At 39.2% G+C, this 23,805-nt stretch overlaps 2 protein-coding genes across 6 annotated transcripts in view; one reads left to right on the top strand and one right to left on the bottom strand.

Moving 5' to 3' along the window:
- The first annotated feature begins 1,830 nt into the window (after nt 1-1,830).
- ivns1abpa (influenza virus NS1A binding protein a) lies at nt 1,831-15,370 on the top strand. The gene is made up of 15 exons (XM_084432715.1): nt 1,831-2,026; nt 6,771-7,035; nt 7,271-7,395; nt 8,227-8,396; nt 8,520-8,595; nt 8,683-8,856; nt 8,944-9,069; nt 11,117-11,224; nt 12,084-12,210; nt 12,294-12,521; nt 12,595-12,716; nt 12,793-12,919; nt 13,603-13,734; nt 13,894-14,067; nt 14,152-15,370. The coding sequence occupies exons 3-15, from the start codon at nt 7,285-7,287 to the stop codon at nt 14,406-14,408; spliced, it is 1,932 nt and encodes a 643-aa protein (XP_084288841.1). The 5' UTR covers nt 1,831-2,026; nt 6,771-7,035; nt 7,271-7,284; the 3' UTR covers nt 14,409-15,370.
- An 862-nt stretch (nt 15,371-16,232) lies between these two features.
- Nucleotides 16,233-23,805, bottom strand: part of swt1 (SWT1 RNA endoribonuclease homolog) — a 28,291-nt gene continuing 20,718 nt past the window's right edge. For all 5 annotated transcript variants that reach the window (XM_084432709.1, XM_084432708.1, XM_084432710.1 and 2 more), the window contains exon 18: nt 16,233-17,302. In XM_084432709.1, the coding sequence (XP_084288835.1) occupies nt 17,215-17,302 (88 nt within the window). In that variant the 3' untranslated portion in view covers nt 16,233-17,214. The remainder of the gene's footprint in view (nt 17,303-23,805) is intronic.

Below are 23,805 nucleotides of genomic sequence, written 5' to 3'. Positions count from 1 at the left end.
ACATCTGTGCCATTAGACTGAGCCTGAGGATTTCAGACGAGCTAACCACACAACTACCACGTGCACGCACGCACATCACACACAAACACACACACACACAAAATGTGATTAAAGATCTAATTATGCATGAGGATTCAGATTGGCCGTGTATCCGGTTTTAACTCGAGGGGACAGGAACATGTCGCTGGGTCAAAACTGACACTACAAATCTCATCAGTCTCATAAAGTTCTGGAGGGCGCTACATATGCTTCATATTTGCTCTCTTAAACTATATATACAAAAGAGATGTGTTATGTAATGCTATATTTGTGATTAGATTTATTATTCCAAATTCACATATAACATTTAGGTATCTGATCTGAACTTTTTGATATATTGCAAATATAAAATATATAACAATATAAAACTATTCAGTTACTTTTGTTACAGTGTGCATCTGAAATAAAATAATAAATATAAACAATATATTTTAAGATCCTGCATTATGTGACGCAAAACAGCATTACTGTTATTATTCTGGACTAATGAGCAGTCATGTTGCTTAGGAATGGTCTGGTCATTGGTCAACATTTTAAATAGCCACAAATTACAATAATTACATCTCAACAAAGAGAACAAGCCTAATCTACAGCCCCCTGGATGGACACTGATCTGGCCACCTGAAACGGCCACATTGGCTTCGTGTGTAAACGGGATCTCCAGTTAAATCCTGTCCTTCAGTTATGCCTACAACTTTGTTTTTAAAAAACCTGATCCGCATGTCGACAATCGCTTGTCAGTTCAGTTGTAGGCGTGGATTTGCTAACAAAGGCCAGGATGTTTCTCGAGCTTCTGTTACTGGCATTGTGCATTACACTGGCTGGCAGTTACAGAATGGGCAGCTTAGCACTGCCTTGGGCTCATGTGTCTATAGTCGTGCCGCTGATCCATTTATCCAATTATGATTTACAATGCTGGCTAAGGCAGAGTCTTACCTGTGCAGGAGAGAGAGGATCAGTTGTAAAAATTTGGCTCTGACATCATGCACTCCTGCATCACAGAAGAAGCTAAGCTTCTTTACACGTGGGGAGGTGAAGGAATGCATTATCGGATATGGTTATTGGAGGTCTCGACATCTAAAAGCCATAATCAGGACACTCATCATGCTCTCATTTGTGACAATATGCACTGACCAGTCACCACATGCAAAGATTAAAATCACCTGACAATCACTGACAAAAATGCCAGTGAAAAAGCATGTGGTTCTCAAACTTTTTGCCTTTAAGGCCCTCTAAAAAAATTGTAACGGTCTTTTCCTCTGAAATTAGTAGTGTCAATAAATGAAAATAAACAATGATAATTAATTTCATAAGTTAAAACGGTATGTTCTTCATTAAAAACAACAATGTCCGAGAATAAAAAAAAATACTAGAAATTGTATGTGTTTTCACATAAGATTGAATTGTCAATTTAGGTGTTTTAGAACCTCATCTTGATTTTAAGTATTTTAACTACTTAAATATAAACAATTTTAACTAAGTTTAAGTCGTTTACTGAGACCATCTATTTTAAATAATTTTAAGAAGTTTACTGAGGCCGCCTGGTGGACCACGCCTCCGTTTGAGAACTAAGAAGACTGACTGAGCATGAAATGCATAAAGCAAATGAGATATATGCAGAGAAAGCAGGTAATTTATGCCAAAGGTTAAAAAATAACCCAGTTGTATAAATCCAGACTAGTTTTACTAGCCGTTTTCCCCCGACTCCAGTCCCTGACCTCACCTCTCTGTCCGTCGGTACTTTTCCGCAGGCGGAGCTCTACCGTGACGTCACGCGGGATACAGCTCCGTGGCTTTTGTTAAGCGCGTGCTCCAGAGTCGCTGTCAAAGCTCGTTCGCTCACCGATCTAACAATCTCGATACCCGGAACGACAGGGTTGTACGGACGCAGAAACGTGCCATATCTATTGCTTTTGCAATATCCCCAACCAACAGCTTTTAATTGACCTTAAATATGTCTACCATCGTCAACCGTCAACCAGATCAGGTAAGAATCAATCTTATCAGTAATATGACTGAAGCTTCATGTCTTCTGTCCTCCCAGGATTCTTTCATACTACGTGTTTATTTCTGAAGATCTACATCTTTTTTTTTTTGCTTCTACGTTGTTATTTTGTGTTAAACATACAGACACTTGTATGTAACGTTACTCACGCGATTGCCATATGGTACGTTGTAATCTACTGTGCAATCGGCAACTGCATGCGTTGCTCTCATCAAGAGATAGAATCGCTCGCGTGAGATCAACGTTTGCAGTGTGCAGCAAACCGTGATTTATTTATTTTTTTCAAACGTTGAATTTTTTTTTATTATTAATTGTAATTTATTTTAAACGAACGAAATAAAGGAAGTAATATTTTACTACAAAATAAACGGGCGGTTTTACAGTTACAGCTAGTGTAACGTCACCAACTGGCATGGTATTGCGGGTGCTGCAATATTGCACATTCAATTCAATATACATTGGGCAAGCAGCTTCTACTCCCACTACATTCATATAATTTTAATTTCATTATAAAAGAGGCTTCATACACTCACATTTAGCTGCTTTGCCTTGTAAAATTGGATTGTGCTAACCATGATTATATGTCGTTGTCTGCTCACAATTGTAAAAAATGTCCATTCTTAAAATTAAATAATTATTTATCCTTCATCATCATTAAAAAGAACAGTAAATGCCGACGAACACACGAATGAAATTAATGAAAAATAGGAACGGGACGATTTGTCAAGGTTAAAAAAAAGAGTGACCGGTGTGGTTCATTGAAAGCAGTGCTCGTGTATTTTGACGCACAACATACATTTTACCTCATCGTTGATCTTTAGTCAGGAAAATGTTAAAATTACGACCAGGTCCTACTGACCTAGTTTTGGATTTTACTGTAGGCTTGGTCGAGGCGAGGGGTTCAGAAACGTTCTAGGTTCCGTATGATGCAAGCTTCATTGTGCGGGGAACGTGGATACGAGGCGTATTGATGGACACGTCATCTGGCCAATCGTATCGCTCGGAATCATACGTTCTGGCCTATCAGGATTCGTGGATGTAATGGGGCGTAACCACAGAAATTTGTTCCTGTATGTTTTATCGTTTGCACTTAGCATCGATGATATTTGGTTAACAAATGGTCTCATACATTTAGTAGATATTTGGAAATATATGAAAACTATATTTATTTGTAGAGTTTAAATTATTTACACACTATTCTGCGCACTGTTTTATTAAGCTGTATATCTCTAAAATCGTGCGTTTATGGAAAAAATTTGTAGGTTTGGCAAATGCTGTGGAATTTCCGTCTGGTTATATGTGTTATTATTATTATTATTATTATTATTATTATTATTATTTGCTTCTTTTCTCTCTAAATATATGTTCTCTCTACATACCTGTAATAATTTTCACAACCTATGTTCCCACTCCCACATTACATCCCATTTACCGTGTTGTACACATCAAATCTCTGGTCATATTTATCAATCCCATTTACACGTCACAGGAATCAGCAGTTTCACTTCTCATAAAGCCCTTTCCGTCCCTTAACTCCACATCTGCCTATGGATGACCTAATTGTCACTGCAGTGCTTCATTTGTAAGGGAAATATATACAGCACATGCTGTGCTTCCTAAACTACAACCTTTCCTTGTGGATTTTGATACAGATTCTTAGAGAGTAGAAATAAAAGGCAGTTTTTTGTATTTATTTTCAGAGAATTACTTGGCTGTTTAACTGCCTTTACTCCATTGCATGTTGTGGGTAATGTGAATCACACGGGGACATTTTCTATTACAGCCACTGTGAATAAAATCAGTGTTCTGTCTCTCAATTTTCAAACATTCTTTCCTTACGTGGTGAAGCATTATGCAATTTTCCAGCCTGTTCTCATGTGTGAGATCACCCGGTGGCTCTGTTAGCTCACTCCTTAAATTGTGTTCTCCCATTAACCTTTTTCCATAAAGGTTAGCGTTTCATTAGAGAGGGGCAGATATAAATAAAGAAGCAAAGATATCAGCAGCTTTGCTGCCCTTTGCCTTCAGAATGTAATCTGTTCATTCACAAAGTAATTAAATAAATACAATCTAAATCAATAAAATTCTACAAAAGTAATTATTGTAATTATTATGATGGAGCAGTCATAATGTGTTTTCTTTCCATCTTTGTAATTACGAGTTTAAATTTCATAAGCTCTTCTGCTGTCTGTGGGTTTATGGAAAGAGTGTGTTTTAGTTTAGGCTGAGAGAGAGTAAATCACGGATTTTGGCAGGTGTTATCTAACCCCTGGAAATGCAGCTCAGACTTTAGTTCACATCTGAATATGATTTTATGATATAATATTTCACCATGCTTCTTCCATAGCCTCTCATGATCTTGCACAACCATTTGAACAGAATGTTATTTTTTGTTGCACACCCAATGCCCTTCCTACACATTTTATGCAGACTCTACATAAGTTTATCACTGTTGTGCAAGCCATTCATGAGCTTAAAGGTACATCGGGGGATTTGGAAAGGTACACAGCCTATGTTTGAGCTTATTAGTTACTATAGACGTCCAGGGCCATTCATTAAAGTCATTATTATTTGTATAGCATTAACAATGCCAAGGTCATGACTCATGGTCTTGATTCCTGGTAAAATTTGCTGTGAATCAATTTGCATAGAAAAATCTGGCCAATGATTAAATGTTAGCAAGCCTGTGTGTTTCGGACACTGAGTAATGTAGTTCACCCTTTTTCTCAGAGCTGGCGGAGTTCCCTGAGAGAAAGCGTGACTTGCAAAAAGGGGTCTCATGATGAAGACCAATATAATTGTATATGTCGCTTGTGGTCATGGGCACACTATAAGCGGGTTGACCTATCTAAAATTGCATGCAAGAAACAATGTCCTCTTTAGCCTCAGTTTTATTTTTTAGCATGGCCATAAGCGAAGCATTAAGTTGTTGCTCAATCTGGGTTATCTGTTGAGTACTGCTGCAGAGTCAATAGAACAACTGTTGCTGTGTGTTTAAACCCATTCTCCTCTTTCTCTCTCGCCTCGCTGTCTGTCCCACGCTTACTGACTGAAGGGGCTGTTCTCTGCATGCCAGAGGGGACAAAAAAGATTATATGCACAAAATGGCCTTTCAAAGTGTTTTTCTGCCACCACGCATTTCAAAATCTGTCCGTCTTTTTGTCTTTTCACCCTCTGCTTTGTCAGTAATTGTATGAAGATGCTGTGGTTGTCAGCACACAATGAACAGATTTGTGAGTCCATCTGAAGCTGCGAAGTCACCGTAGGCTTTATCTGTTGTCTAACCCGTAAGTGCCCTGGTTTAAAGCGTCAGTTCCTGATTCCACTCCAAGTGGACCAAAAGCTCTCAGATTAAGGTCACTAGCTTGACACTGAACAGTTCAGACTTATCAATGAGTGGAAAGTTTCGCGTTTTAAGGGTCAATGACATTACTTTTGTTGTTTTTTACCTACAAATATCTTTGTATTGTCAAGATCAATACATATATTAAAATATCAGATAATTTGACTGTTTACTGACAGGACATGGTTAATTCAGGTTGTAAAATGTGGCGTACTCCCCAAAAACGAAGAAAAAATAAATAATGAAAGTTAAATTAAGTGTATATATAAATATATTAAAACATTTTTGAAATACTGGAATATGTTCAATGGGTAATTTTATTAAAATTTAAACTTTTATTTGTTTGAACACATTCACTTAACGGGTTATATTTTAATTTTATTTATTTATTTAAAGGGGAGCTTTCCTTTCGGATAATCTTATGACCCTCATTGAATCATAATTTAATGCTTCCATCGTTTTACTCATCCTTGTGCTTAAAAGTGTTTCTCCAATGCCAATTATCTCCAAGAGGAAGCATCTCTATGAGGAGGTAAATTAAGGCCTAGAGTTTTCCGATTACTGTTTTCAATAATCAGCCCCTGCGTAGGAAAGAGCAAGAGAGGATGAGCAGATTATCCAAAGACCTCCACTGCCTTCATTTACGCCGACTGAGGCTGAAGTGAATAAAAGGATGTGAGTGGAAAAATACCAGCAGGCTTTCATGCAAAACACAAGGATTCCACACACTGGAGCTCATTTGTTTTCCGCTTAACATTTTTCCATCCCCACACAGCTGAAGCCACATCATTGTGGGAATGTGATAAATCCATCAAAATTCCAGACCGAGTGAATTCTTGGTTTTGTGACCATCCTCCGCCCCTAGAATTGAGCCATCTGCTGGCTGAAAAAGCATTGAAAGACCTATGGAAATTTCCGGAATTGCGGGTGTGGTAGAGCCATGTGGTTAACGGGGGAAGGACATGGAGAGAATTTGTGTTTGGGTGTTGTAGAAACGGTCTGACCAAGGGAGGCTTGATGGGAAGTTTAGAAAAGCATGTCCTGAGATTTAGGCAGCTTCTTGAATTAAGTCTGTATGAGACAGATTCTGTCCGGATAAATTTCAAATGTCTTTGCAGCAGAAGTGAAGGCTGATCCTGAATAAGGCACGTGTTTAACACCATGAAAGCAATCAGTGGTGTAAAGCTGGGTCAGTCTATGATCTGCAGCGTTTCTGCCCTTGAGCGACACATGAACCTTTCAATTCTATTGGTTCTTTTCACATCAGCAATAGATGTTGTGGCCATTGATGTTCTAAAAATTGCTATTGATGTGATCAGTGTTTCTGATAAAATCCTGCTATGTGGCGTCATTCCAACCTCTTGTTTGTTATTTGTCCTGCAGGTTATAATGCACGATCAACACAGAAAAGGTTTGAGTCTATAGCCAACGGGACACCCGAGGACTTGATTGCAGTCACTCTAAGCCTGAGAGTTTGAGTCACCTCTGACCCCCTGCTGTGCCCTCTGGTTGCCTGGCATTGCCTTTTCCATCCACTTCCAGTGAAGGAAGACTTAGGCACTCCCATTCCTGGTTCTTCTTCACTCGTGCCTTTTTACGGCTTTCCCAAGTAATCTATCTCTCCCAGACCAACGTCATTCGGTATTAGGTAAGCGCATGACTTATACATGAGACTTAGTGTTATGTAGATGGTTTTATAGTGATTATAGACTGTGGCAGCTTTTTAGCCTGCAGCAAAAATGAGTGATACATTGTATTTTTGTTATGTGCGTGGGTGATGTTTATGTAAGATGCACTGTGTGGGAAAGATATTTTGAGGTAAAATCATAAAATTGACTCAAGGTTGTTTTTAAATTATAATTTTTTGTGTTGCTTTTGCAAAGGCTTAATTTCCAAAATGATTCCCAACGGATATTTGATCTTTGAGGACGAAAGTTTCCTGGATTCCACCGTGGCCAAAATGAATGCCCTTAGAAAGAACGGACAGTTCTGTGATGTGAGACTTCAGGTAACACACCCTTTTTTAACCTTATTATTCTCGGTGTCATTACGAGAAGGCTGAAACATGATTCAGGGAAGAAGAGTGTGTTTCATTAGACGCAGGTCCTGGATCTTTGAATGGCCTTTAGCTGTGTGACGTTCATTAACAGACAAAGCCAAACCCTGTGTTCAAAATATTTCAAAGAATGCTTGGAAGCTTTAACAATAGATTTAATAGTTAATTATCAAGATTAATTTCCTAAAAGACTCTCTTGTTCCAAATAGAAATATTGTAAGTTGTATCTAGATATTTATTATGGTAGGCCTAGTTAAAGGGATATTTGACCCAAAAATTTAAATTCTGTCATTTACTCACCCTCAAGCTGTTCCAAACATGTATGAGTTTCTTTCTTCTGTTGGACACAAAAGAAGATATTTTGAAGAATGTTGGTAACCAGACAGGTGTCGGTAGCCATTGACTTCCAAAGTATTTTTTTTTTTTTCCTACTATGGAAGTCAATGGTTACCGTCAACTGTCTGGCTACCAACATTCTTCAAAATATCTTCTTTTGTAAATGATGAAAGAATTAAAATTTTTTGTGAAATATCCCTTTAATGATGCTGCCAAGCTATTACTATTGCTAATACTTAATATTTCGGATTTGTTCAAATTTGTATAGCAACATATTAAAACCCACTCAGAACACCTTGGCAACATTTGAATGGCCAAACATCCTATCTGAAACTCCAGATTTACTTCATTTAATTTACTTTCTGTTTGTAAATTAAAACAAATGGTGCCTATTTCTTTGTTACAATGCCGTCATAGACTTAACCGTTGCCCTTTTTATCTCTGCAGGTGTGCGGCCATGAATTGATGGCTCACAGGGCAGTGCTGGCTTGTTGCAGTCCGTACCTGTTTGAGATCTTTAACAGCGACCTGGAACCTCACGGAATCTCCCATGTAAAGTTCGAGGATCTGGACCCTGAGGCTGTGGAGATCCTTCTCAACTACGCTTACACTGCCCAGTAAGAGACACACAATATGCAATCAACCAATCTGGGCCATCAAAGGGCACTTTTTCTACAAAATGAATGGCTTCCCATTTGTGGCAATCAATGATTTCTGATATTTAATTTTGCTTTCTGCAGGTTGAAGGCAGATAAAGAGCTGGTTAAGGAGGTTTACTCCGCAGCCAAACGGCTCAAAATGGACAGAGTGAAGCAGGTAGGCATATTAAGCATGTTTTTGTGTATTTTGTGACAGGTTTACTTTAGATGAAGCCCTAACCTACTCTTTTGTACTTGCTCCCAGATCTGTGGCGACTACCTTCTCTCCAAGATGGATTCCCAGAGTGCCATCTCCTATCGCAATTTTGCCAGCTGTATGGGAGACGGGCGTCTGCTGGGCAAGATCGACAGCTATATCCAGGAGCACCTTCTAGACGTGTCTGAGCAAGAGGATTTCCTCAAGCTTCCACGCCTTAAAGTGAGCTGGCCTTTAACCTTTCGGGTCATGTAATATTCTTGATTGCGCTTATGCTAACCACATGCTTTCTTTTGGTCCGCTTTATAGTTGGAGGTGATTCTGGAGGATAACTTGACCTTGCCTAGCAACGGCAAGCTGTACTCCAAGGTCATCGGCTGGGTGCAACGCAGCCTGTGGGAAAATGGCGAACCCCTGGAGCGACTGATGGAGGAGGTCAGTACTGCGCTCCACTGTGAGCTCCTCTCTCTCCTCCCTCACTTCTTCCCCCTCGTAATTCATCCCATTCACAGATTTAACAGGTCCGTTCACACCAGCCATCTTAACGGTAGAGGTCGGTTGGGTTTGTTCTCTTTGGCTTCCATATATATTTTTTTGTTTGCTCTCCCCCTTTACCCACAAGTCACCCCGCGCCTTTAAGAATATACATTTAGGTACAGAACGGGGCTGTTACACCCTCCGCAAAGGGGAGTGGGTAGTCCAGGTGAGCCAATCTAAAAGCCTCCTGAATGTTCAGTGCTGTGCAGTAACTGCAGCTACTCTTGTCTGCTCGCAGAGAGTGACATGGCATGTTGCCGTCCAATGACATCTCTCTCTTCTCTAAGCAGGTGTGTGAGTGTGTGAGTGAGTGTGCGTTCTTTGGGAACCAGCACTAACAATTCTTCCTCCCCACTGATTTATCTCTCCTTAGGTTTATTAGAGCAAACATCAGCAGGATTCTCACAAGACTGAAGAAACCAAGACTGGGGGCCTCCAGGGTAATGAGTCAGTGAATGAAAGAAAATAACAAAAGAACGAGAGGGAGCCATGGTGAAACAAGTGCTAGGCTCCTGTCTGTTAATCAAATGCACTCACCAACAGTACACAGTTCATTTAAAATGACACTTCAGATCTCTAAGTATCAATGCGTTGAACACTTCAAGACATTCACATGTTAAGTCCACCTCACATACGACACCTCACACAACACAAATCAACTTGCATATGCATGCATTGTAAAGTAAATCAAAGCATGTTACACAGTTGTTCATGCACACACTTACAGGATATTCAGATAACTGACTAAAATGAATGGTTTATGCCACTAGGGCATTTTACATTTACACAGTATACATGTGAATACTGATTACGTATCGATGAAAATAAAGGAAGTGAGCCATCGGCTTCATAATGGCACCTACAATGCCTTTTCTTCTAAATAAAGGAAGTGGAAACTGAGTGCAGCTTAGAGGGATGTTCTCAAGTCGCTCTCAGTTCCTAGTTCCTTTTAATCTGCTTTTGGACACATTCCCAGTAGGGATGGGCAAAAGTACTCAAAAGTGACAGCTGCAATAATTGCATTACATGACTTTTTTTTTCTAATTTCAGAACATTTTACAGCAATCGGTATTCAGTAAACTACAAGAAGCTACTATAGCTATACACAAATGGCCTCATTTGTCATATTTTTTTATTTTCAGCGTTACATACTGGTCCTAATCAGTTGGTATCAGCACTGTAGACAGTCGGTCAAGGGCAGCTCCTTAAAAATGTAATACTCATGGTGCAAGACGCTTAAAAACTGCAACTGTGCTGTACTCACTTAATATATCTGTCGAGTACCCATAGACAAAAATACCGAAATGCCCATCCCTAATCAACACTGATGCCCAGTTTTTTTTTTTAAAGTTTTTTTTTAACTTATTTCAATTTATTATACTACTTTATTTAATTTCAGTGGATTTTTTTCAGTTATTTGAACTGAATTTTGTATTTAATTTGGTTTTGAATTCACTTTTCTTTAAACCTGAAGACGATCCAAGATTTTTTGTTTAAACGAGGGACTCATTTTTTGAGCTGTTAAAGTTGAAAACAGCTAACCAGTGTTGACCTGGAGTTTATGTGATGACGTCTGATTTGACTAACCCCCTCAGCTGAGAAGATGGCTGCAGGATGACCCCCTGAACATGCACTGATGAAGCTTGTTTGTTTCCTTCTCCAAACTTAAATGAAGGTTCCCAAGATGCTTTGTGGCGAAAGTATTGTGATCCACATTCTGCTGTTTTCAGTGCAGTGAAAAGTCCCGAAGATCTTGTGAAATGATCCACAGCAACACTGTGTTCATATTCTTAAAGAAGCTTTTTTTTTTACCAGCATCTTGCAGCGAACGAGCGCTATGGTCCTCCCCTTCTTAACTTTTCTTCCTTCCCTGACCCACGTAGTTGGGTGTTCTGTTGTCATGGAGACAGCCACATGGGTTTTGTTGTCGCTGTGTGTTTTGCAGGTGCAAACGCTGTACTATTCGGCCGATCACAAGCTGCTCGATGGGAGCCTGCTTGACGGGCAGGCTGAGGTGTTCGGCACTGAGGATGACCACATCCAGTTTGTGCAGGTACACAACCAGCGCCGAGCTCTTCTCAGGCTGGACCGCAGCAGACCCGTAGCGAATGCAGGATTTAAGTGTAATGTTAGCAGAGCAGCTGCTTTGTTGTGCTGGGCTGTTGAGTCTGAGCGTTTTAAGGCTGAAGAGATCACGGTGTGTCCGTGATGAGTGTGTGGATTGAGTTTTAGTACTGCTTATAGTGTGGCTTTACATTGGGATTAGATTAAAGTAGATAAATGGTCAAAGGGATATTCCAAGTTTCAGTACAAGCTCAATCAAAAGCATTTGTGGCATGATGTTGATTATCACAAAAACGAATTTCCACTCATTTCCCCAAAAAGAGAAGCGAAAATGGAGGTGAATACTCACTTCCAATAGTATAGAAAAAATGTAAACAATATGCATGTTAACATGATTTTAATGTGACAAGAAAATGACTAATCTTTAAACGTTCTATTCTAAATACTAATCTTCTTCGAGTTATATCCAACTCTGTTGCCATGACAAAGTAATGGCTAAAATGGCTGTAAAAATGAAGATTTAAACCCTTACAGCTCGAAGGATCAATGTATGTCTAAAAGTGATAAGCTTCATATTTAAAAAAATGGGCCCCATTCACTACGATTGTTAGTACCTTACCAAAACCTAATGGTTTGAGTCAAAAAGATTGTTGTGGTAATCAACATTATGCCGCAAATGCTGTCGACTGCGCTTAACTTTCATAGAACCGGGAATATTCCTTTAACCTGATGTAGCCTGCATCTGATAAGTTGAGTCGGGTTTACGCCTAGACGGGTCTGGGACTGTGTGAGGTTGTATGTGTGTGGACCATGGGCTCGGAGTCTGTAGCTGCACTGTGCCTTTGCAGAAGAAGCCCCTACGTGAGAACGTACACCGACAGCTGAGCACCAGCTCCTCTGGCAGCCTCTCCCCCGGATCTGCCAAACATTCCTGCAAGCAAGAGTGGAAATACATAGCTTCTGAGAAGACAACCAGTAAGTTTGCACCTTTGATGTGTTTATCAGATCGTTGAGACTTCTCTGCGGTCCCTTCAAGTTCTTTTTTCCTCTCCCCACAGACAATACATACCTGTGTCTGGCTGTGTTGAACGGCATGCTGTGCGTGATATTTCTGCATGGGCGCAGCAGTCCCCAGGCCTCGCCCTCATCCACACCTTGCCTAACCAAGAGTCTGAGTTTCGAGTGCCAGCCGCTGGAAGAGGAACCTGAAAAGCTGATGGCACCCATGCGATATGCTCGCTCCGGCCTGGGCATCGCTGCTTTGAGCGACCGACTCATCGCCGCAGGTTAGTGGACAGCACAAATAAACTTCTGAATGTCTCTCTTGCCTTTGTTAAGCAACTCTGATCTGTTATTCAGGAGGCTACAATCGGGAGGAGTGCTTGAGGACTGTGGAATGTTACGACATGAAGACTGACAGCTGGACTTTCATTGCTCCAATGAGGACTCCACGTGCTCGGTTTCAGATGGCCGTGCTCATGGTGCGTACATAGTCAAATGTGTATTAAGTAGTAGTATTTAAAAGTGCTGTGAAATAACTTGTTTTTATCCAATCAGGGTCAGCTTTACGTGATGGGTGGGTCCAACGGTCATTCTGATGAACTGAGTTGTGGGGAGACGTACAACCCCAGTGCTGATGAGTGGACTCAAGTGCCAGAGCTCAGGACCAATCGCTGCAATGCAGGTAAAAACTTCACTTGTAGCATTTAAAATGTTTTTCATTTATTTAGATAAAATACTATAGCTTATTAGCCTGACTACGTCAGACTTCGTACTTCCGCTCAATTTCAGTTCGCTTCTGTACTCAGTCTGAGATAGCGACCTATCTCCCCGTTTTCCTCCGGCCTGAAAACAGCCGGCCAATCAACGAACAGAGGGCGGGCTGAGAGCCGTGACGTAGGCGCTGATTGTACCGTGGATGCTTAGATTTACTTCACATAATCTGCAAAAGTCGTTCACAGCCATGTTCACTCCGGTATTTCGCTTGATGGTTTTGTTTTCGCATCATACATGTTTACAGTGGACGTTTGATGCGGCTGAGCCAGCGCATAACACACGTCATAACCAAACGTTATGTGATTGGCTTACGGGTAACCAATGATTTTAAACTTCAGACAAGCGCCCCCCATGCGAGAAAGAAAACGCTTTTCAATTATGCCATGCCAGACTCTGTCTACGAAGCAAAGCGAAGTAGCAGAGTTTGGTTTTACCTGGCTAATAGCTTATTGGCCATAACATAAAACAAAAAAAATTATCTATTGGTTTTAGCCAGAATCTGTGCATCCCTTCAAGAGATTTTGAATTTGTCCATTCAACACAGAGAATACAGTACGTTTAGATTCATCAATTATTGTTTTCTTTCTTCAGGTGTCTGCTCTCTGAACAACAAGCTGTACGTTGTTGGGGGATCAGATCCTTGCGGACAGAAAGGTCTGAAGAACTGTGATGTTTTTGACCCCGTGAGCAAGGCCTGGACCAGCTGTGCCCCTTTAAACATCAGTAAGTCATGTTGACGTCAAAAATATCCCTATAATTGCTTCCACAGGGGTTTCTGGCACTTAAGAGATCACAGCTTAAGCGTACAGCAGGGATTACACTGATAAAAAGCCAGATGGATCTGCAGAAATGGTTCTCAATGTTATTTTCGTGCATCTACAGGGAGGCATCAGGCTGCCGTGTGTGAGTTGGATGGCTTCATGTACGTGATCGGAGGAGCAGAATCATGGAACTGTCTGAACAGTGTGGAACGCTACAACCCAGAAAACAACACTTGGACCCTTATTGCCCCAATGAACATAGCCCGCAGAGGAGCTGGAGTGGCTGTCTATGAAGGTAAGCAAAGGACAAATTGCCTTATATGACCATTAAGCTTGCATATGGTGACTGATTTTAATTTTTTGTTGTTGTCTCTCTCAGGTAAACTCTTCGTGGTGGGCGGCTTCGATGGCTCTCACGCCCTGCGTTGTGTTGAAATGTATGACCCCGCCCGCAACGAATGGAGGATGCTGGGGAGCATGAACTCGCCACGCAGCAATTCTGGTGCGGCCGTGCTCAATGATGTCATCTACGCTGTTGGCGGCTTCGATGGAAACGACTTCCTTAACTCAGTTGAGGCCTACAACCCTAAAACAGACGAGTGGAGCCCCTGTGCCGATGCCTTCACCAATTCCTAAGAGCCAGGGGCCGGGGAACCAAATGGGGACGGGGGGTTATCTCACTCAAACTAACAGGCTTAGTGACGTAATCGTGCTTTGTGATGTCCTGTATGTATGCGGGAGGGAGGGTGGGCGGGTGGGTTTTTGAGGCGTGAGGGTGGTCTCGTTGAGTCACCCATGAGGCTGATTTTTCTTACAGTGTTCGGGTGGGGGAGGTCCGTTGGGGGTTGCTTAAAGCAACATTAAGCCTTTGCATATTGCATACTTTATTTTTTGTTGTTGTAAATATTGTTGTTTCTCTCTTTTTTTTCATTTTAAGAAGAATGCCAACATTTATTGCACACTGAGTGTACCTTTTTGAGTTGAGTAGTTTTGAATTTCTCAATAATTTTTAGCGAGTTGAAGACAGGATTGATTGGTTGAACCCATTAAGGAAGTGATTTTTTTTCTTTTCTTTTTTTGCTCACCTCATTTGAAGCTCCATGCTTATACAAAGCCTTATTTTACAAAACATTCAAACACATGGCTTTCCTTTTTGTATCATTAGCCATGACGTAGGATTACAGTACCAATCTTTAAAGATTGCCTTTTTTATATTTTTGATACACTGCAACGTAACCAATAGATAGATGGATGAGCTAGCAGGCACAAAACACCCATGAGGTTATGAACTCTAACCAGTGCCAGTTTAGTTACACTCACATGCGTATAGTCAACCACGCTTCAGTGCTCTTGCTCATTAGACCTTTTGTTACTATTTCTTTTGTTTGACTGATTCAAACAAGTGAGACGATGCTCATTTCTTTCTTGATATATTATCTTTTTAATATTTTCTGTGTTTAGCAATTGGAAGCAACAAAAGAGTTTTTTGGTTCTACGGTTTTGGTTTTTTCCCTCAATTATTTGGCGGATAAAATTCTGTACTACATTTGTTATGAGCTGATATTTCCTTACTAATAAAACCATTTCAGCCTGTGAAATTATTTTGGTTTGTGTCTCTAGAAACAGTATTGAAAAGGTCTCTTTAACTTGGATTGTGCATTGAGGATTTTTTGCACATTTTATCTCAAGAACTGAATTTTGGTTTGACTTTGTGTAACATGATTCTGGTAGGATTACACTAGTGTTTAGTTTATAAGTAGGTTTAGGATCAGATGAAGGCAGAAGAAAACTGGATAATTTAGTATCAGACCATTTATTTCTCTTCTTATCCAACAATCCAACTCCCACACTCCATTCACAAATACTAACCTGTTTTAATCCTAGACAAATCACATTAGTCGTGCTGGCAGGTCTACAGGAGGGATTATAGGTCTTTTCTGGCACTTTATACTCAGGTCAGTCATGAAGTCACTGCAATAACCCTCTGGTACTTGCTTGTGGTTTCTACTATAAAAGTTTTTTTTTAATGCATTAATTATGCTTTGTAATGCATCTTATAATGCATTGTATATGGTCTCATGAATAACTAACCACAGTTATAATAAACTCTAATAATTATGTTACTCCGTTAGAACGTATAATGCATTAAAACACATGACAAACAAGTAATTTCAGATGTATCTGCAAAGATTATTATAACGTACATTATGCATAAAGCCTTTAAGTAAAGTTTTACCAATCTTGTTTCTTGCCCATATTGTAATTGTCTTTTGAACTCAGTTACCTATGAACACACCGCCATTATCTTGCTTACGTCATTGAACGTTGGTGTAATCTCAAGACGGATATTATTATCACTGTTCCCATAATCCTGTAAGGCCTCTCAAGCTGTGATGTCACCGTTCTGCCTTACAAACCAGAAACCCAGATTTATATGTGACAAAAAAGGATGACACATCATTGATGATCCAATTCTTTAATCAAAATGCAAATATATGTAAAGGAAAATATTCTTTTTGAACTATTCACAATATAATACAAATATTACAATATCAAAACTTACACCAAATAAAACCAGAGTATATTAATAATAAAAAAACGGTCGTAAATTATACTACTGAGGTTCATGTTGGTGCTGGTATTGCATGTGCAGGACTAAAGATTTATAATGAGAATAAAAAAATATAGCAGCTTATCAGACCTAAACAGTCTAAGTATCGTAATTCACTGACTTTGTAACAAAATGTACCTTCTTAGAATCATGGAACACATGAGTGGATTTCAGAATAGTTTCAGGAAGGGTGCCTAGACTGATGCCCAAGAAAATTGGCTTTCATGACATGGCTCAATGTTGCACTCACTAATTACTGAGAGCCTCGGAGCAATGAATGTGGTGTCAGACAGTGTTATGAAGTAATACCTCCGTTTCTCTCTTAACACATAACCTGTTACCACAACAGTGTGGGCGTTAGAAAAGACTCACATCAGAATTTGAACATATGGCAATTCTACCATCTTCTATGCGATATAAAACAGCAAAACCACCAACAGACCTAGAAAAAAAAATGTAATCATCACTAAAAGAGTTTATTTTTCCCAGAAGGGAACACATTACCTATAAAGTAAGGTTAAAATAATCAATAAATAATCCAAATAGTTTAATACAATTATTGAAAGCATGAACTAGAACAGATGAATTCTTGTCTATATAGACTGTTAGCCCTTGATGCCAAGTTACTTTTGCATAACATGTCAGGGTCACGTGACTGATGCACTGACTCTGCTACAGGATGTTACAAGGACAGAGAATCAGTGGGTTGGTACAGCTTTGGTTCCTGCAGATTATGACTCAGCTACCAAAAACCAGGTCGGTCCAAAGGAGTCCGGACCAATAGCAAGTAGACAGTTGGCTGGGTCCAAACACGGAAAGTGGGGTGTTAAATCAGGGCCAAGAGCTCAGAGTAGCAGCACAGTGATCTAGATTTGCATATAGCTCAGACAGCTGCGCACCACCCACACACAGCTTCTCCCTGAGGACAAACAGACACACATAAGTCTCTCTATCTTGTTTATACATTTTTCTATGATACATTTTGTTTGGAGCAACATGACTGGGAGTATTTATATATATATATATATATATACAGACCCTTTCCAAAAAATTTGATTATCATGGAAAAGTTTATTTATTTCCATAATTCCATTCAAAACGTAAAATTTCCATAGATTATAGATTCAGGGCCCACAACTTAAACGATTTCAAGTATTTAGTTGTTTATTTGTACATAATTTGGGCTTCCAGCTCATAAAACCCACGAAAACAGGATTTCAAAAAATTTTAATATTACATGAAATCACACAGTGACACCATGGTCATTGAACCAGGTTTTGGTTATTTTGGCAGTGTGGGCAGGTGCAAATCCTGCTGGAAAATGAAGTATATAACTTTTGTGTTCCACTTAAATAGCATTTGGAATGACATGAAGGTGAGTAAGTGATGACAGTTTACTATTCCTTTAAGGATAACATTGGAAAGCATTCTTCATTGTTCTCTTTTTGATAGAATGGTAAGCAGAGCAAGCGATAAAGATTTGGTCAGCGTTGTGAAGTGTCCCTGATTGTCCCTGCTGTTTCACTTCACACAGGATAACTTCCACTACATTGCCTAAAGTTCCAAACAGGAAGTGGATGTCTCGTATGCAGGAAGTGAAAGAGGTCAAGAGAAGGTGGCTGAAAAAATTACTTTGCAGAATAAACAACATTATAGAATTAAAAAAAGCAATTCATGACCTCTTTAACACAAGGCAATCTCAGTGAGCCATGAACTTCATTTACATACACGAAATACTTGTCTGACTAAAACAAAGTTATTCTCAATGTTTAATACTAGCGTGGTTCGTGGGAAAGGAAAAGGATTTAAACAATTGCAGAAATCTCTGAGTCAGTCACACCCGCCCGGCCCGCTCTCTTTCCCTGGTACTGAGGATCTTGACTGACTTCTCATCTCTCTCATTCTCTATCTCCTCCCTCTCTTTCTTGCAACCTGTTGCTGCTTGTTGCCTTAGTTTGTTCACATCTTGTGTTCCCCAATGGATGTTACATAACTAAATACCAAAAAAGAAAGAAAGAAAGAAAGAAAAAAAACAAAGAATTGCACGCACTTGTTCATTCCCAGTGCACACCCTCACCGAGCTGATTTAGGTAATGAAGGGTATGGTGGAAATGAAGAGCAGGGGCCAGTTGCATAAACTGTTGTATAAAAGGTGCATAGCCATTATGTTAAGACAGTGTCTTAAGATCTACAGTAGTATGACCCACTAGCAGTTAATCAAGGTAGATAGTTAGTCTTACTTTTCGGTATCAAATTAGGTAAATGTAAGTTTTTATGTAACTGACTTAAAAAAGAAATCAACAGTCTTATAGAAGAAATTTCGATGACTTACTTGTAAGACTAGTCTAAGCGTTTTATGTAACCGCCTCCTGGTCTGGACTTGGAATGTTGTCTTTGCTCATTTTTTCAAAATTTCCTTCATGTTCAGACTTCAAGAGAACAACAAAACGATTGGTATTTTAATGTAACGTGGCATAACAAGAATATCTATGATGAGCTCTTTTCAGTCGCTGCATTCTTTTCCTCCTGATTCTTTTCTTTTTTCTTTTCTGCTGCAACAGTATTTAAAAGGACAACATATACTGCTCATTTGTGGTCTGCTCTCCTGATTTATTTACAATATATCCCATTAATAATTTACTGGAATGCACAAAGAAAAGAACCTCTTGTTTTTCTCCCCAAATCCTTTCGTCTCTTTCCGGGCTTGTTGCTGATGCACAGATGCTTTAAAATAATTGTCTCCCATTTTCACTTCTAATCCCTATTAGCAGTGTTTACTGGAATGTTTCTAGAGCAGGTAAATGCAATATTTATTGTCTGTCAAAAATCACTTCGAAATATTATCACTCAATATTCTAGTTTATGATTTTTTTTGATTAAGGCAACGTGCAAGGCATAATACAGACATATTACTACAGTGATATTTAACAAGTCCATAATATTGCTGAAGAAACAATAGGGGGTTATTCATGGTCTGTGTTAGTAATTTGTTAATGCTTTTAGACTTTTAAATAGCCTTTTAATGTTCAATGGTTAAAGGGTGAGTAGAATAATGTCACTTCATTGAGTTTTTGAAAATGCTTATTATTGCGTTCATAGATTGAGCCTTTCGCTGATTGTTTACAGTTTAACCGAAGTAATTCACATAATTCGTGCAAAGCGTCCATGGGGCATAGGAAAAAGGTGGATGCACTCACCGGCCACTTTATTAGGTACACCTGTTCAACTGCTCGTTAATGCAAATATCTTATCGGCCAATCACATGGCAGCAACTCAATGCATTATGGCATGTAGACATGGTCAAGACGATCTGCTAAAGTTCAAACTGAGCATCAGAATGGGGAAGAAAGATGATTTAAGTGACTTTGAACGTGGCATTGTTGTTGGTGCCAAAAGGGCTGGTCTGAGTATTTCAGAAACTGCTGATCTTTTCAAGCACAGCCATCTATAGGGTTTACAGACAATGGTCTGAAAAAGAGGAAATATAAGTGAGCGGCAGTTCTTTAGGCGAAAATGTCTTTTTGATGCCAGAGGTCAGAGGAGAATGGCCAGACTGGTGTGAGCTGATTGGAAAGGCAACATTAACTCAAATAACCATTCGTTACGAGTTATGCAGAAGAGCATCTCTGAACGCACAACACGTCGAACCTTGAAGCAGATGGACTACAGCAGCAGAAGAACACACCGGTGCCACTACTATCAGAACAGGAAACTGAGGCTACAATTCCCACTGGCTTACCAAAATTGGACAATAGAAGACCGGAACACACTTTGGGCGGCCCATAAGTGACAATTGAGCAACATTTAAATACCACAAGTTAAATGAGTATTGTTGCTGACCATGTCCATCCCTTTATGTCCACAGTGTACACATCTTCTGATGGCTACTTCCAGCAGGATAACACGCCATGTCACAAAGCTCAAATCATCTCAAATTGGTTTCTTGAACAATGACTTCACTAAACTCAAATGGCCTTCACCGTCACGAGATCTCAATCCAATAGAGCACCTTTGGGATGTGGTGGAACGAGAGATTTAGATTATGGATGTGCAGCCGACAAATCTGCAGCAACTGCGTGATGCTATCATGTCAATATGGACAAAAATCTCTGAGGAATGATTTCAGCACCTTCTTGAATCTATGCCATGAAGAATTAAGGCAGTTCTGAAGGCAAAAGGGCACCCAACCTGGTACTAGCAAGGTGTACCTAATAAATATATATTTATATATTAAGCTTATTAATATATTGTGATTTTATAATGGTTTTTCTATTTTAATATCTTTTAAAATATAATTTATTCCTGTGATGCAAAGCCATTACTCCAGTCTTCAGTGTCACATGATCCTTCAGAAATCATTCTAACATGCTGACTGTTTAGAATATAACCTTGCTTTCTCAAACGATTTTTATAAATCTTCCCCCCTAAAAATATATAATAAAAAATATATATCATGCACTACAAAGTGTTGGTTCAGTTGCCGTTTGTAGTGAACACATGAAAGATTCCATTCCTCCAGCCTTGCAATTATACGCTTCACAACAGTGCTGCCATGGCAACCGTACAACATTTGGGCAGCTCCCCTTCGCCAGACAGCAGAGTAAATGCTTTATGAACCCAATCCTTAAATCAACAAAACAGAACGCAACACCGCAGAGATGGTGCTCGCTCGAAAACAAGCATGCAACACTGAACATCTGACAAAAGCTGCAGCGGCGTCACAGCCGTTGTGAGTTGACAGCGTCAGTGCAGCGCCTGGTTGCTTAGATATCAATCCCTGCTGAGAGATTCAGCACCTAGAGACAAGATGTTCATGAACAAATTCAATGAATAACAGTCTTTCTTGTTTCACAAAACATAATGTTTAGATTAAGATTATTAAAGGGTTAGTTAACCCCAAATTTTAATTCTGTCATTATTTACTCACCCTCATATCGTTCCAAACCCGTAAGACTTTCGTTCATCTTCAAAACACAAATGAAGATCTTTTTGAGGAAATTTGAGCGATTTCTGTCCCTCCATTGACAGCTACGCAACTACCACTTATTTAACGCTTCAAAAAGTTCATAAAGATATTGTAAAACTGATCCATATTAAATGAGCGATTTAGTCAAAATTTTCTGGAGACACGATCCCTTTTTTGATGAACAGATTGTGGAAGCTCAAACGTGCTGCATAATACACGAGAATGAAACTCATTGGTTCTTACCTTTCAAGCATGCATGAGCTTCAGTTTACCACAACTGATGTGTGAGTTGATAAATGTTTATATGTGAATAAAAACCTAAATTGAATCTGTTCAACCGTGTCTCTTTTAAAAAATTTGGATTAAACCTTTCAATTCATATGGATTAGTTTTATTATCTCTTTATGAACTTTTTGAAGAGTCAAAGTGACAGTTGCGTAGCTGCCAATAGAGGGACAGAAAGCTCTCAGATTTCATCAAAAAGATCTTCATTTGTGTTCTGAAGATGAACGACAGTCTCACAAGTTTGGAACAACATGAGAGTGAGTAATTAATGAGGTAACACTTTAGTTTAGGGTCCAATTCTCACTATCAACTAGTTATTTATTAACATATTACTAGGATATTGGCTGTTTATTAGTACTTAAAAGCACATATTAATGCCTTATTCTGCATGCCCATATTCTACATCCATTAATCCTACAAATTACCTTAACTTAACAATACCTTACTAAATATTTTTAAGAAGTAATTAGGAGTTTATAAAGGCAAAAGTGGCATTTAATAGTTAGTTAATAGTGAGAATTGGACCCTAATCTAAAGTGTGACCATTAATGAAATCATTTTCATTTTTGGGTGAACTATCCCTTTAAGGGATGATTTTAAGGAATCTTTAGCCAACAAATCAATATCTCATGGAATGACAGCCCAACTGAAATCTTTCTAAAGTTATAAAATGTTCAAGGTAGCCGAAGCAAAGCCTGATACAGCAACTTACTGAGACCAGTGTGTTATGTAACAGGTCACATTAAAGCAACTTATAATGTATGGGTGTTATTCAGTTTGGGTACATGATCAGATTATTGTCTCTGTGCATTAGCATACAGTACTGTACTGATTAAAGCATGCATTTGACACACGTGGATAAGTGCGTGAAATGAGGTCACTGAGGTCTTGGGTGTCACGGCTCATTAACCTCGCTGAGGTAAGTGAGCTAAAGATCAGCTGTCAACCGCTCCACAAATGTGTGTGCAAGCGTGTAGCTACACTTGACTGATAAGGTTAATCAATAAATGTTTTCTCCAGCCCTGAAGACACATCCTAGCAAAACCTTGACAAGCACACGAAAACTTTGCAAATGGCAATCCTGCTCAATAAATCATCACAAATGAGAGACACATTAAGAAACCGGAAATGACTGTGAACATGACACAGTGAATTTCCTGCATACATGTTTTTTAACATGCAAATACGGCCCAATAAAAAATAAAGTTATACTATGCGAATATTAATCATTCAATTAATTACAATGAAAAATAATAAGTAAGACTTTGCTATGGAGCATCCAGTTAAATAATTTAACATACATATTCATAAGCCGTTCTTTCACCATAGTAGGATTAGAAGCTAGTGAGTTAATTAGTACACAGCCCAATAGGTTCTAGCAAATAATTTAGGCCTACTATGTTATAAAAAAGAAAATTATATATTTTTTTAATTATATTATATTGCAATGTCAACTGTTATTTGATCCCTCTCCCACACTATCCTGGGAACAATTCATTCAAAAGAATTTGGCGGTTATCAAGAAACCGTATCATCAAATAGCCTGAGGTCTTAAGCCCCGCCCCTTTTAGAGTCTCTCCTTCAGTAACACAACATAAAACCACATCCAACTGTAAATCAAAATTTTTAAAAGCACAACCACATCAGAGTCTTTATATATTGAATAATTCTCATTAATTTGTAGGTCATTAATTATATTCAGTACTCCTCATTAGCCTGGGGCTTCATCAACATCATCAAAATCAACACATTGGCAGTGTGAAAATCTTTGAGCCAAGATCAAATATGCGTACGTTCTAGTTTCCAGTTAGGACAAGTTCCACAAACACCTTTGTACACCGCTGGGAATAAATTGCGAAATATCTTTACCAGGAATGTGTATTCTGGCAAACGACTCAGGGGAAAGCGGTGATGTATCATTAAATGCATTCTATGTATCATTAATGCCTTCCTCAGTGCAAAAGTGTGATTTAGAGTGCACAAGAGGACAGTTGATAGCATAACCTGTTATTACACAGGTGCCACATTAATGAGAGTTATTGCACAGATTGCAACGCAATGTGAGCAATCTAGAATCTATTCAACATGAGGACCTAAACTCAATACACATACATACACAAGATCGCACAGGACTTCTCCGGTTTGCCTGACATTAACATGCAATGAAAGAG

Source organism: Rutilus rutilus, assembly GCF_951802725.1.
Source record: "Rutilus rutilus genome assembly, chromosome: 15".
Classification (NCBI taxonomy): domain Eukaryota; kingdom Metazoa; phylum Chordata; class Actinopteri; order Cypriniformes; family Leuciscidae; genus Rutilus; species Rutilus rutilus.
Note: the sequence above shows the minus strand (reverse complement) of the source record. Positions and strands in the feature narration are given on the sequence as shown.

Coding starts and splice junctions, on each gene's coding strand:
- ivns1abpa (XM_084432715.1), top strand. CDS start 7,285: ATGATTCCCAACGGATATTTGATCTTTGAGGACGAAAGTTTCCTGGAT. Junction 12,522..12,594: donor CGACCGACTCATCGCCGCAG/GTTAGTGGACAG, acceptor TCTGTTATTCAG/GAGGCTACAATCGGGAGGAG. Junction 14,068..14,151: donor TGGAGTGGCTGTCTATGAAG/GTAAGCAAAGGA, acceptor TGTCTCTCTCAG/GTAAACTCTTCGTGGTGGGC.